At 33.0% G+C, this 12,261-nt stretch overlaps 1 protein-coding gene across 4 annotated transcripts in view; it reads right to left on the bottom strand.

The window, feature by feature from the left end:
• Positions 1-12,261, bottom strand: part of Klhdc10 (kelch domain containing 10) — a 60,294-nt gene that overhangs the window by 31,737 nt on the left and 16,296 nt on the right. For 2 of the 4 annotated variants that reach the window (XM_013361075.4, XM_078040536.1), the window contains exon 2: positions 1,402-1,488. The exons of the other annotated variants lie outside the window; for them this stretch is intronic. In XM_013361075.4, the coding sequence (XP_013216529.2) occupies positions 1,402-1,488 (87 nt within the window). The remainder of the gene's footprint in view (positions 1-1,401; positions 1,489-12,261) is intronic. 4 annotated transcript variants of the gene reach the window in all.

Below are 12,261 nucleotides of genomic sequence, written 5' to 3'. Positions count from 1 at the left end.
CATTTAGGCCTGGTTTTATTCTTTTCATGCTCTGGAGCTTGGCTGCTAAAAATAGGTTAGGCACTAGATATAGAAACTTCTATAGCAGCTGCAGGATTTTTTCTTAGGTTTTTGTTTTAATCTCTTCAGTTAAAATTAGATATACTGGTTTATAAATAATTTAATGAAGTCTAAATTACAACATGCTTGTCTGACAATTTGTTATATCTGGAAAAACAGTGTGAACTAGAATTTTCAGTCCTGAGATTTTCTTTCTTTTTTAAAAAAAGAAAAATTAAATATACTTTTTAGTTGTAGGTGGATAATACTTTTATTTTATTTTTTAAAAAATTTTTTTAGTTGTCAATGGACCTTTATTTTTTATTAAGTTATATGCAGTGCTGAGAATCAAACCCAGTGCCTCACATATGCTAGGCAAGTAATCTACCACTGAGCCACAACCTCAGCCCTTTATTTTATTTTTACGTGGTACTGAGGATGGAACCCAGTGCCTCACACCTGTTAGGTGTATGCTCTACCCCTGAGCCACAACCCCAACTCCCCAGATTTTTTTTCCATAATTATTGGATACATTTTGGTGGAAAAAATAAAAAGTAAAAGGAATGTGACATGTGTAAATCTAAGAACTGCAAGTCAAAGGGTATAAACATTTTTAAGGTTTCTGATACATTTTGCCAAACTGAATCCAGAAAGGCTGCATAAAATTTATACTTCTTCCATCTGAGCTTTGTTTTCCCATATAATTAGTGTATGCCAACCCTAGCAAATAAAAACATCTTATTTTTTTAGTTGTCACGTTTACAACAGTGAAAATAAATATATATATTGATATATATCAATATATATTGGCATTTCTTTTTTATGAATTAATTATTCACATTTCTTTACCTATTTTTCTTGTGGGCATTTGCTTTTAACATTGATTTATAAGAACTCTTTATATACTCATGATATTAACTATTTGATACAAATATTTCCCCCTTATCTTTTTATTGATGGGATCTAACATAAAAGGGATATTTTATACTATCACATAAATTAATCTTTTATTTTTTCCTTGGAATCATATCTATAAAATTGTTCCTACATTCATATTTTATGGATTATTTACTCAAAGTTCTAATATAGTTACAGTGGAACACCACTGATATCAATCAATGAGATGATTTATTTCTACCATCTAATATACATTAAGAGATTCTAACTTCTCAAAACTTATAATTACAGTTCCAACAGTGAACAATATGAAGCACAGGTTTAAAACTAAGTTCTAGACTTGTCTTACTTCAAATTTAGCTATTCAAGACAATTTTTTAAGAAAACAGTTTTGGATTTAGAAAATTCATTCAAAGTCCCCTTTAACCCATATGAAGCACAGATCTCTTGCTAGTTATCACCCACCTCTCAAAAACCTGTTAGGGATCCTTATGATGGGACAGGACTGAATGAAGCGCCTCCTAACTGGGTCCCATCGTATTTTCTTCTTACCTGTTACCACAATTATCAGCAATAAGTCAGACACATACAACACATGGCAAATAATACAGTTACTGTAGTTATAAAGACAGAAAAACAGGAAACAAAACAATACTTGAATACAGAAAGAAAGTGATGTACAGTAGCATTTAATTCTGTTTTGGAAGTCAAAATTAAATTAATATATAAGCAGTGATGAAAATTTTAAACTCTTATCCCCACAAGAATGTAAACAATTGTGTGCACCTTTCTGGGGGATTGGTTCAGTTAGTACGTGCACTCAGTAATCACCAATGCCATCTTGTGGCAAAAATTTACCAGAAGCTTTGCAAACAGATTAGAAACAACATATTTTTCTAAGTCAGTGAATGTCAAAAAAGGAGCCCTACCCCACACTAACTGGGCATAACATAGGCTCCTGTTGTCTTCACGGCTCGGTACCCTTATTTTATTAGTTATAAATCGATGGTCACCATCTTTTAAGCACAAAGTAAGTTGATCTTATAATTAAAATTATATGATAGCAACCAAACAGAACAAACATTTACTATCTTGGCATTTCCAGGGAGTGGAGGAAGTTCATCTGCCTTCTCAGGAAACGCATTAGCTTGTTATTAACCCCAATTAAAACTTGTTTTTTATAGAACAGAAAAAAATGCAATGCATTTATGAAACTATTAAATGGGGTGATTTTTCTCTCTTCCCAAAGTTGAGAGCTCCCAAAGATAGCTCTTACTGACAATAACAACAATTAATGTTTGTATCGTGAATAAAGCTAAAAAGAACTTTCACATATATTTCCTCATATAATTCTCACAACAATTCTGTACTGATTCAATAGTCATTTTATCAAGCACCTGCTAAGCCTAGATCCCTGTGCTACAATCCAGGGTTGCAAAAGATGGATATGACTCCTACCCTTAAGAGCATAGGCTCTGGTGAGGAAGGCAGATGTATAAGCAAATAACAACATTATAATCAAGTAAATGCTGTAACGGAAACTGTCAAAACACTCTGAGCAAGATATTATCATCATTTTATAAGTAAGAAAGCCAAAGAAAAATTAAGTAAATGAATGCCAGAATCACAACTCAAACCTAGGCATTCTGAGTCTAAAACCTGCCTTCTTGTACTATACCACACTTACCCTGTCTCAAATTCCCTAGAAAAAGAATAGTCTTTGTTTTTGGCAATTGGAGGTATATTTCAATGTCCATCAGTGAGGTCTAGTTTGCTTACTAAAGAATTTATACATGGAGATACACAAATTCTGTGTAATGAAATGCCATTACCTGCATACAAGCCCTTAATATTGTGGAGAAATGGATTTGTGGGTAAAGGGGAGACTTACTTATCTTTCAAAGGGTTTATCTTTTAATTCTCTAAATCTTTAAATCAGTGGTTCCCAAATGTTGGTCTACAGTCTACCACTAGGCTAAGATGAAGATCCCCAAACCAACATAAAATGAGAAAAATATGGACAAGGAAATAAGTTTTTCAAAAAGCTAAAATGTTGCTTTAAGTCCTATCCATTTCTCACAGATCTGAAACTTTTTCTTATTCAATATTTTGTATTTTATGGGATAATAGTGACATAAAATGGTAATTGGTTTTGTTTTTTAATACTCTTTCTTAGAAAAATAGAATACTTGCAAGGTTATATCTACTTTAAAATAAATAAATATATGTTTGAGTTTATAAGTTTATGACATCCAAAAGTCTGGAGAAACACTGCTTTCAATCAATAAGATATGTGTTGATGGCTTCTGAATCCAACACTGTAAGCCACACTGTAAGAAACTTCCCTTACCCTCTAGAAGCTTATGTTCTAATCAGGGAGACAAGACACACATAAAACAATTAGGTAGCAATACAAGACAGATTATTAACAAGTGATCAGCTTAAAATTTGACATTTTATGTATCAAAAGTGTTAAAATGTACATACCCTTTGACCCAGCTATTCCACTTCTAGGAATCTATTCCTAAAGAAACAATCATAGATGCATAGAAAGATGTATGGACAAAGATATTAACTATGGTATTACTTATAATGGTAACAAATTAGAAACACTTTCAATGTCCAATGATAGGGAGATGGTTACGTAAGTATGCTAAATAAACATACTTAAATATGTTCATATTCTATACACCACTTAAAAATAGTATATATGTCTGTTTATTAACATGACAAGACATTCACAATCTATTGCAAATGAACAAGTTATAAAATTGTATTAGAGTGTGATATTTTAGTACAGAAAAAAAGTGTGTATATTTATAAAAAAAGTACTGGAAGAATATACATCAAATTTTAATTGTGGTTATCTTTGGGTGGTTATTAGGAATGATTTCTATTTTTTCCCCTTTGTGCTAGTCTTTATTTTCTAAGCTCTCTCACTGAATAGGCATTATTTTGGACTAGAAGAAAAACAATACAACACTACTGTAATTTTTTTAAAGTATGATTTAAAAAATACTGGAAAGAAACATACAAAAAAGTGTTAATAGTGGTTATGATTGGGTTGGGATAATCATCGCCTTATGTGTTACCTGAAAGCTTTATAATATATTATTTTATTTGCCATTTGAAATCTAAAACTACTTTAGAATACCACTGAGGAAATGACACTGAAAATTAATGAACCAAAGCTGTAATCAAAGATCCTTTTTTGGGCTGGGTGTAGCTCAGTGGTAGAACTCTTGCCCAGCATGTGCAAGACCCTGAGTTCAATCTCCAGCACTGCAAAGAAAAAAAAAAAAAAAGATCCTTTTTTAAATGTTTTCTCAGAGTTTCTTTCAAACACTTTTGGCATATTTCTCTCTCACAACCAACATGACCGTCATGGGCAAGTTCTAAAGTTGTCTCTATGGAGGTTATTCAGGCAAGGTGCACACTAACTTCGGAACCCACCTTTCTTCTTTCTCAAAAAGCAGGAAAAAAGGTAAACCAGCAAATAGCAGGTTAGCACTAACAAACGTGTATTTACTCTTTTTTTTTTTTTAAGAAACACATGCCTGTTAAATTTCATATACATTCCTAGTCTTAACTTTTGTTCATGAAAGTTTTCATTTTATGCATTCAAACTGCCAAAGTGTATTTGTGATTGCTTGCAATCTTCATCAAAATAAAAAACATAATTTCTTCAATTATTTCATCAATATTTTTTGGAAGTTTTCAAATTTTTTTTTCTTCTTTTAGTACGTTTACTTCACCATAAAGACAACATCCAGAGTCACTGAGTGGATCAAGGTGGTAGCTAAACACACTGCAAGCAAACTCAGCTTCCAACATCTCATTAATAACACAAAGCCATTAAAAAAATCCATAATCAAAAGAAAGCAAGGGAAAAAAAAAGCTTTTACACACGTTAAAAAAAAAAAGAAAAGAAAAGAAAGCAAGACTAATACTACGAGGAATCACTATAAGATGAAAAGCTGATAAAATCAGACTGAAGGAGGAAACTAGAGTACTATACTCCCAGAATAAAGGGCTAGGACAAGTAGAAGTTCCCAGGGTAAAATAAGCCCAAAGATGGAAGACAGCAGGAAAAATTGAAACAATTTACAAAATTTACAGTACAACTAGTTGAGGGTGACAAAGAAGTTACACAGCAGATTAACCTCTTCCACCCATTCACCTGTTTAAGTCAAAAGAGTTGTGGAATAGAGGTATTTGCTCCCAGATGGGAATAGTGGCAACAGACAACAAGAGTCCTGTGTGGGAAGGAACAATGAGTGTGAACACTTGGACAGACAGAACAGAGCCCTGTCAGTGTGAATATTAACAATTAGGCAGAATAAAGGACAGCTATGCTAAAGAGGACTGGCATACTGGTACACTTCATCTCATCACACGTTCAGTGCCATTGCCCTCTCATCTCTTCCCAGTATCAGTGGGGACCTGTTACAATAGATAGATGTGACATTCACAGGAAGGCTAACAAGGACTCTCCAATAAGGATGAGTGAGCATAAACCTAAGATCCAAATGTGAAAAAGTAGAAAATATTTTAAAAGTTAAGATACTAAAGAGAATGGAGAATGGAGCACTGTCATGCTATTTTTTTTTCTTTGCTGAATGAACAGATTAATCCTCAACTTCATGTGAAAATGCAAGGAACCCAGAATACCAAAACAATTTTGAAGTTGGAAGACCTTGTACTTCCTGATTTCAAACTTACTACAAAGATAACTGCATTCAAAACTGTAGTAATAGCATAAAGGCAGAAATACAGATCAATAAAACAGAAATGAGGGTTCAGAAGTAAACTCAGACACCATGTCTATTGGTTTTTCCCTCCAGTATTAGGGACTGAACCCAAGATTACATTCCCCATCCCTTTTTAAGTTTTTATCTTGAGACTGGGTCTTACTAAATTGCCCAGGCTGGCCTCAAACTTGCAATCCTCCTGCATTAGCCTCCCTATGTAATTGGGATCACAGGAGTGCACCATGCATTTGGCTATTGATTTTTAATTTTCCTTTTTTGTTTTATTTTAATTTTTTGTTTGTGTTTTCTGTAGGACTTGGGATCAAATACACTTTTAAATCTAGAATTCTAAACCTACCCAAACTCTTATTCAAAGATAGAAGAAAAAGATACTATGGATGTGCAAGTACACAAAAGTTTGCTTCTCTCAGAATCTTTACTAAAAAATGCCAGTCACAATAGTACACATTTGTAACTTAACTACATAGAGGGGAGCAGAGCACCAAGGCAGATGGATCTCAAGTTCAAGACCAGGCTAGGAAACTTAGTGAGACTTTGTCTTAAAATATAATAAAGAGCTGGGGATGTAGCTCAAAGGCTGAAGGTTCCTGGGTTCAATCTCCAGTACTGTGGGGGGTTTGGGGGGAGTTCAAAGATATATATATATATATGGAATAAAATAATAAATAATAATCTAAGAATAACAAGGCATAAGAAAAGAGTAAACAGAAGAACCTTCAAGTCTAAATAAACACAGATAAGGGGGAAAAAAGAAGGACAAAACTTTACTATTAACATTCAAAAACTCTGATTCAGATGATATCAACAGAAGTACCTGCAGGAATACAAAGAGGAGTTTTGAGAAGGGAAAGCAGAAGAATGTTAAAGACTTTGTGTTCAGAAAAGGATATAGAAAGTGATAATACAGGTTTTAGATAGATATAAATTTTAGAATCGTATCAAACATTGCAATGGTGAGTTCCTCTAAGTATTTAAGTAAGACACAAACATTTTCAAAGAATAAAAAAAAGTCATTTATGAGATTAGAATCCTTATATCAAAACCTGTTAAGAACATTAAAAATTATAGGTCAATATCTTTATAAATATTTCTCAAAAATTCTAAAAAAAAATTAGTAAATCAAACTGAAGTTAAATAAAAAGGTTAAAATGTCATGAGCAAATAAAATTTATTCCAAGAATGTAAGGTTGATTTAACACCCCAAAATGAATCAACGTAATTCAACACCTTAATGGAATAAGAAAAAAACATATGATAATCTCTATGGATTCAGAAAATGCTTTCAATAAAATTCAATACTAAGTAAAATAAGAAAAAAAATTTCTTCAACCTCATTAAAAAAAAGAAGAAGAAGAACATCATTAACCTATAGTTGATATTATACTTAATACTGAACACTTTCACTGGACATCAGAAACCAGACAAGCATGCTCAGTTCTCTCCATAAAAAGTACTGAAAATTCAAGCTAGAGTTATAAGACAAGAAAAGCAAAAATAAAAGGACTAGAGACTGAAATGAAAGAAGTAAAATTGTTATTTATAGATGACATGGTTCCTTAAGTAGAAATCCCAAAGAATCAACAATTAGAACCAAGAAGTAAATTTAGAAAGTTGCTGGATACAAAGTTAATATCCAAAGATAAAAGTGTATTCCTCTAAATTATCAACAAATAATCATGAAATGAAAAATTTAAAGTGTTATTTATAATAGCATCAAAAGTTACCAAATAGTAAAAAGTGCCATAAAATACCTATGAGTATATTTAACAAATAATGTGTAAGATCTTTACACTGAAAATTACAAATTCTTTTTTTTTTTTAAAGGGGGGGGCGAGAATGGGGATTGAACTCAGGGGCCTTAACCACTGAGCAACATCTCCAGTCCTTTTTCTTTTTTCTTTTTTCTTTTCTTCTTTAGTTTTAAATGAACACAATATCTTTATTTATTTATATGTGGTGCTAAGGATCGAAGCCAGTGCCTCACATGTGCAAGGCAAGTGCTCTACCACTGAGCCACAACTCCAGTCCCCCATTTTATCTTTTATTTAGAGAAAGGGTCTCACTGAGTTGCTTAGGGCATCCCTTAATTGCTGAGGTTAGCCTTGAATTTATGATCCGCCTGCCTCAGCCACCAGAGCTGCTGGGATTACAGGTTTTTGCCACTGCACCTAGTTGAAAATTTAAAAATCTTGCTTGGAGAAGCTGAAGATCTAAGTAAACGGTGCCTCTATACAGAAGAGGAGAGATTTTGATTGCCCTTTTCCTTTTAAGGACCATTCTTTCAGTCTCTAAAATCCTGTGGCTAGCTGAGTTGGCAACCATCCTTCCTACATAGTTGGACTTTATAACATCCTTATAGTAACTGCTATGTTCACAGATGAGTATATCCATTCCTCAATATAAATTTATTCTGTAAATATATCTTAAGTGCCTTTTATGTGCAAAACAAAAATGCCTGTGGACATAAAAATATGAAGATGACTTTGGTTTGTGGATGACAGTGATGCTAATATTCAAAAGGACTACACTTTGGGGGGCCAATTTCTAAGTCAATTGACCTGAGTTACTAAAAGGTTTCATTCTATGGTAACATGAAGGCACGCAAACATCAGCTAATCTGGAGTTTCTTAAAACCAGCAAAATTGTTCTTTTTTGCCCAAATACAGTTTTATCAAAACTGATTAGGGACCATATATTCATCAGAATGGGTAAAATTTTAAAAGAGTAGTAACACTAAATGTTGGTGAGCATACAGAAACTGGATGGCTTAACATTGCTGGTAGGAACAGAATGGTATAGCCACTCTGAAAAGGGTATGGCAGTTTCCTACAAAACTAAATGTGCTTACCACACAACTCAGCAATTACATTATTAGGCTTATCCCAGAGAAGTGAAAATTTATGTTCACACAAAAATATATATACAAATGTTCATAACAACTTTATTCCTAATAACCAAAATATGAAAAGAACCCAATGACCTTCCGCAAATGAATTAAATAAACTGTGCTACCTCTCTGAACTACTGATATGTGAATAACTTGGAGGCTCTTAAGTGGATATACTGAATGAAAAAAGTCAATGTGAAAAGGTTACAGAATCATATGATTTTATTTATACAACATTCTTGAAATAACACAATTATACAGATGGGGAATAGATCAATAGTCACCAAGGGTTTGCTAAGGGAAGTGGCTATGACTATAAAAGGGTAACAAGAGGGAGGCTTGTGATGGAATTGCTCCATGTCTTGACTGTGGTGGTCACACAAATCTACACAGGAAAAAAATGTAGACTCAACACAAACACACACAAAGAAGTGCATGTAAAACTATGAAATCTGAGTTAGGTTAGTGGGCTGTATCAATTTCAATTTGCTTGCTTTATTAATGTATAATACTAACAAATGCTATTATTCTGGGAAACTGGATGAAGGATATAAGGATCTCTCAGTATTGTTTCTTAAAACTTCACGGGAACCTGTATTATCTTAAAATAAAAAATATAAAAATCAAGTAGAAACAAATATGAATTTAAAAAGCATTGAAGTGGATATAGGATAGATGATGTTTAAAATCATTTATCTAAAACATCATAAACATTATAATAATTAAACTATTGATAGAGAACACGATCTAGAAATTCTTTCTTAGGAGGCTATGCCATGTGGTATAACTATACAATCCAGCATCTATAAAGAATTTCAAAAGCAGGGCTGGGGATATAGCTCAGCTGGTAGAGTGCTTGCCTTGCAAGCACAAGTCCCTGGGTTCAATCCCCAGCACCACAAAAAAAAAAAAAATCAAAAGGGAAATAAATTAATAACATTCAGAATTACTGCAGAGTTGCACTGGTTGCTCACTGTATAAGAGCTCCAGACTACGCGTCTAAAACCCAGTCTTCACTTTACCCAAGTGCACCCATGGGACAAGGTCTATTGAGAAGAAACATCTTTTTAAAAATTTAATAATGGCAAACTTTGGGCTAGCATGACCTACCTGTTAAATAACTAGCATTCTTTTTTAAAAAAAATATTTTTAGCTGTAGATGGGTACAATACCTTTATTTTTTACTTATTTATATAAGGTGCTGAGAATACAACCCAGTGCCTCACACTTGATTGGCAACGCTCTACCACTGAACCACAACCCCAGCCCCAGTAGCATTCTTTTAAATTTTAGAAGAATCAACATTTATTGAGTACCTGTGCCTAGCACTTACATATACTTATTTTTAAATTTCTACCTTTCACCTTTCAACACAAGAAAATCTGAACCCATATCTTAACTCTGTTGAGCTTCTTTCATGTATAATCTTCCTTAGAGGCTACAGTTACATCTCAAAGTCATTTTTAAAACAAAATGCTATCCAAAAAAGTGCAAACTAAAATACAAATTAGAAAGCTATATTGCCCTGTGTTCTGATTTGATTAGTCACAAGTGCAAACTTTAATAGTACTGTTAAGAGAACTTACCTCTCCATTAATTCTATGAGAAAGATACTGTTATAATTCCCAATTTACATATGAAGAAACTAAGGCACAATAAGATTAAAGTATTTTGTACACTTAGGTAGCAAATGAAAAATTTGGAATTCAAACTCATGCATTTTGAACCTAAATTACTCTTAACCACTATAACGCTCTTAGTTAATGCAATTTGGGGAACTGAAAAGATACATCTAATAGAGGCACTTAATACTTGTTAAATAATGAATATTAAGGCAACGATTCTCAACAAGAATGTAGGTACAGTCTCCCTAAACCTCAAAGAAGTTGCTCTTCTCTTCTAGGATTCTAGTATTATCCCCATTATACTATGTCACTTCCTCATTAAAAACCAAAACCATAGTAAGTCATTGTAACTAACAGAATAATGGTAATATTTCCCATCCCTTGGGTTTTTAGAAGTTAAAAAATAGATTAAGAACAACTGTTGGGCTGGGGATGTGGCTCAAGCGGTAGCACGCTCGCCTGGCATGCGTGCGGCTCAGGTTCGATCCTCAGCACCACATACCAACAAAGATGTTGTGTCCGCCGAGAACTAAAAAATAAATATTAAAAATTCTCTCTCTCTCTCACTCTCTTCTCTCACTCTTTAAAAAAAAAAAAAAGAAGAAGTTATTGAGGCAAAGTGACTATTTGCCCCTAGACATCAGACATGCTATAATCTCTTCCACCTTTAGCCACACTATAGATATTTATTTTAAACATTCTATTTTCATAGGTATCAGTTTATAAATCATCTCAAAAAATTTTATTCTTAAGAGAGAAACCAATTGATTAATGAATAGAAACTGCTGGTTCTTGCCTTCTCTGTTGCTTGCTATTTATTTCTGTTGTTCACGAAAAGTCTCACAGCTGACTGAACTCCTTCCCATCATGCTGCAATCTTGCTTCTTTCACTTCATTCTCTTGCCTCCTCCAACACTATTCAGTTTTTATATAAAAAGGTAGGCCTGTCATAGAACTTCTTCTACACATACGAAGCAATCACAGCACATTGAGCAATATCTTCAAATCTTAAATTATTCTTTGTCATTTTGATTTATAATATTTGTTATTCAAATATCCCTTTGCTGAAAAAATAGTCTCATTAGTTGAGTTTTTGTCTTTAGGGGAGCAAAGGGTCACAGGCAGATGTGATATTGAAACTACTTATCTTTAGGAATGACTGAATTCTCAGACTCTTCTTCTGAAGAAACAAGCTGAACTTTTACATATTTACATATATTAATCAGAAAGTATTATAATTCATAAACCTGTGCTAGATTAAAATATTAAATCTGAATCTAATAAACATAAAATTCCTGGGAGCACTCTGATTTAAAATAGTGTCATCACATTCTTAATGTTTATGAATGGTTGCTAAGGCTTTGAAATACATTTTGAAATAAAAACTCCATCCTTTGGCTCAGTGTAATCTTTTGTTAGGAAGAATTAACTATATATGGCTTATGAACCATATATACACTAGATGGTCTCCAAAGCACTAAAAATTCTATAATCCTTAAAGGAATCACAAATATACCAAGATCCTTATAACTACCTATTTGTAATGGTTTCTAAGACACCAGATTAGCTGACTTGTTGTGAGCTTATTTTTAAAAATAAATATATAACATAAAAACAAAAACAAAAAGTGCCAGGCCCACCCCAGCAGGACTGGTATATTAACTTTTGGGAGGATGGCATTGGTCTCCATTGAAACTAAAAAATAAAAGTGTATATATACAAAAAAAAAAAATGTGTGTGTGTGTATGTGTGTGTGTGTATATATATATATATATATATATATATATATATATATATATGTATATGTATATATATAAAATACATGTATCTCTCATTAGCTCTCTTCATAGAAAAATGCAGATATATTCATAAATTTTTACATATAATATAATCTCTTGAAGAACATCCATAAACTCATGAACTGATGGACCCCAGGTTTTAAAAAACGAAGAGGACAAGGTAGCTCACACCTATAATCCTACTGGCTTAGGAGGCTGAGGCAGGAGGATCGAAAGTTCATGGGCAGCCTCAGCATCCAGCA

This window comes from Ictidomys tridecemlineatus, chromosome 2 (genome assembly GCF_052094955.1).
Source record: "Ictidomys tridecemlineatus isolate mIctTri1 chromosome 2, mIctTri1.hap1, whole genome shotgun sequence".
NCBI lineage: Eukaryota > Metazoa > Chordata > Mammalia > Rodentia > Sciuridae > Ictidomys > Ictidomys tridecemlineatus.
Note: the sequence above shows the minus strand (reverse complement) of the source record. Positions and strands in the feature narration are given on the sequence as shown.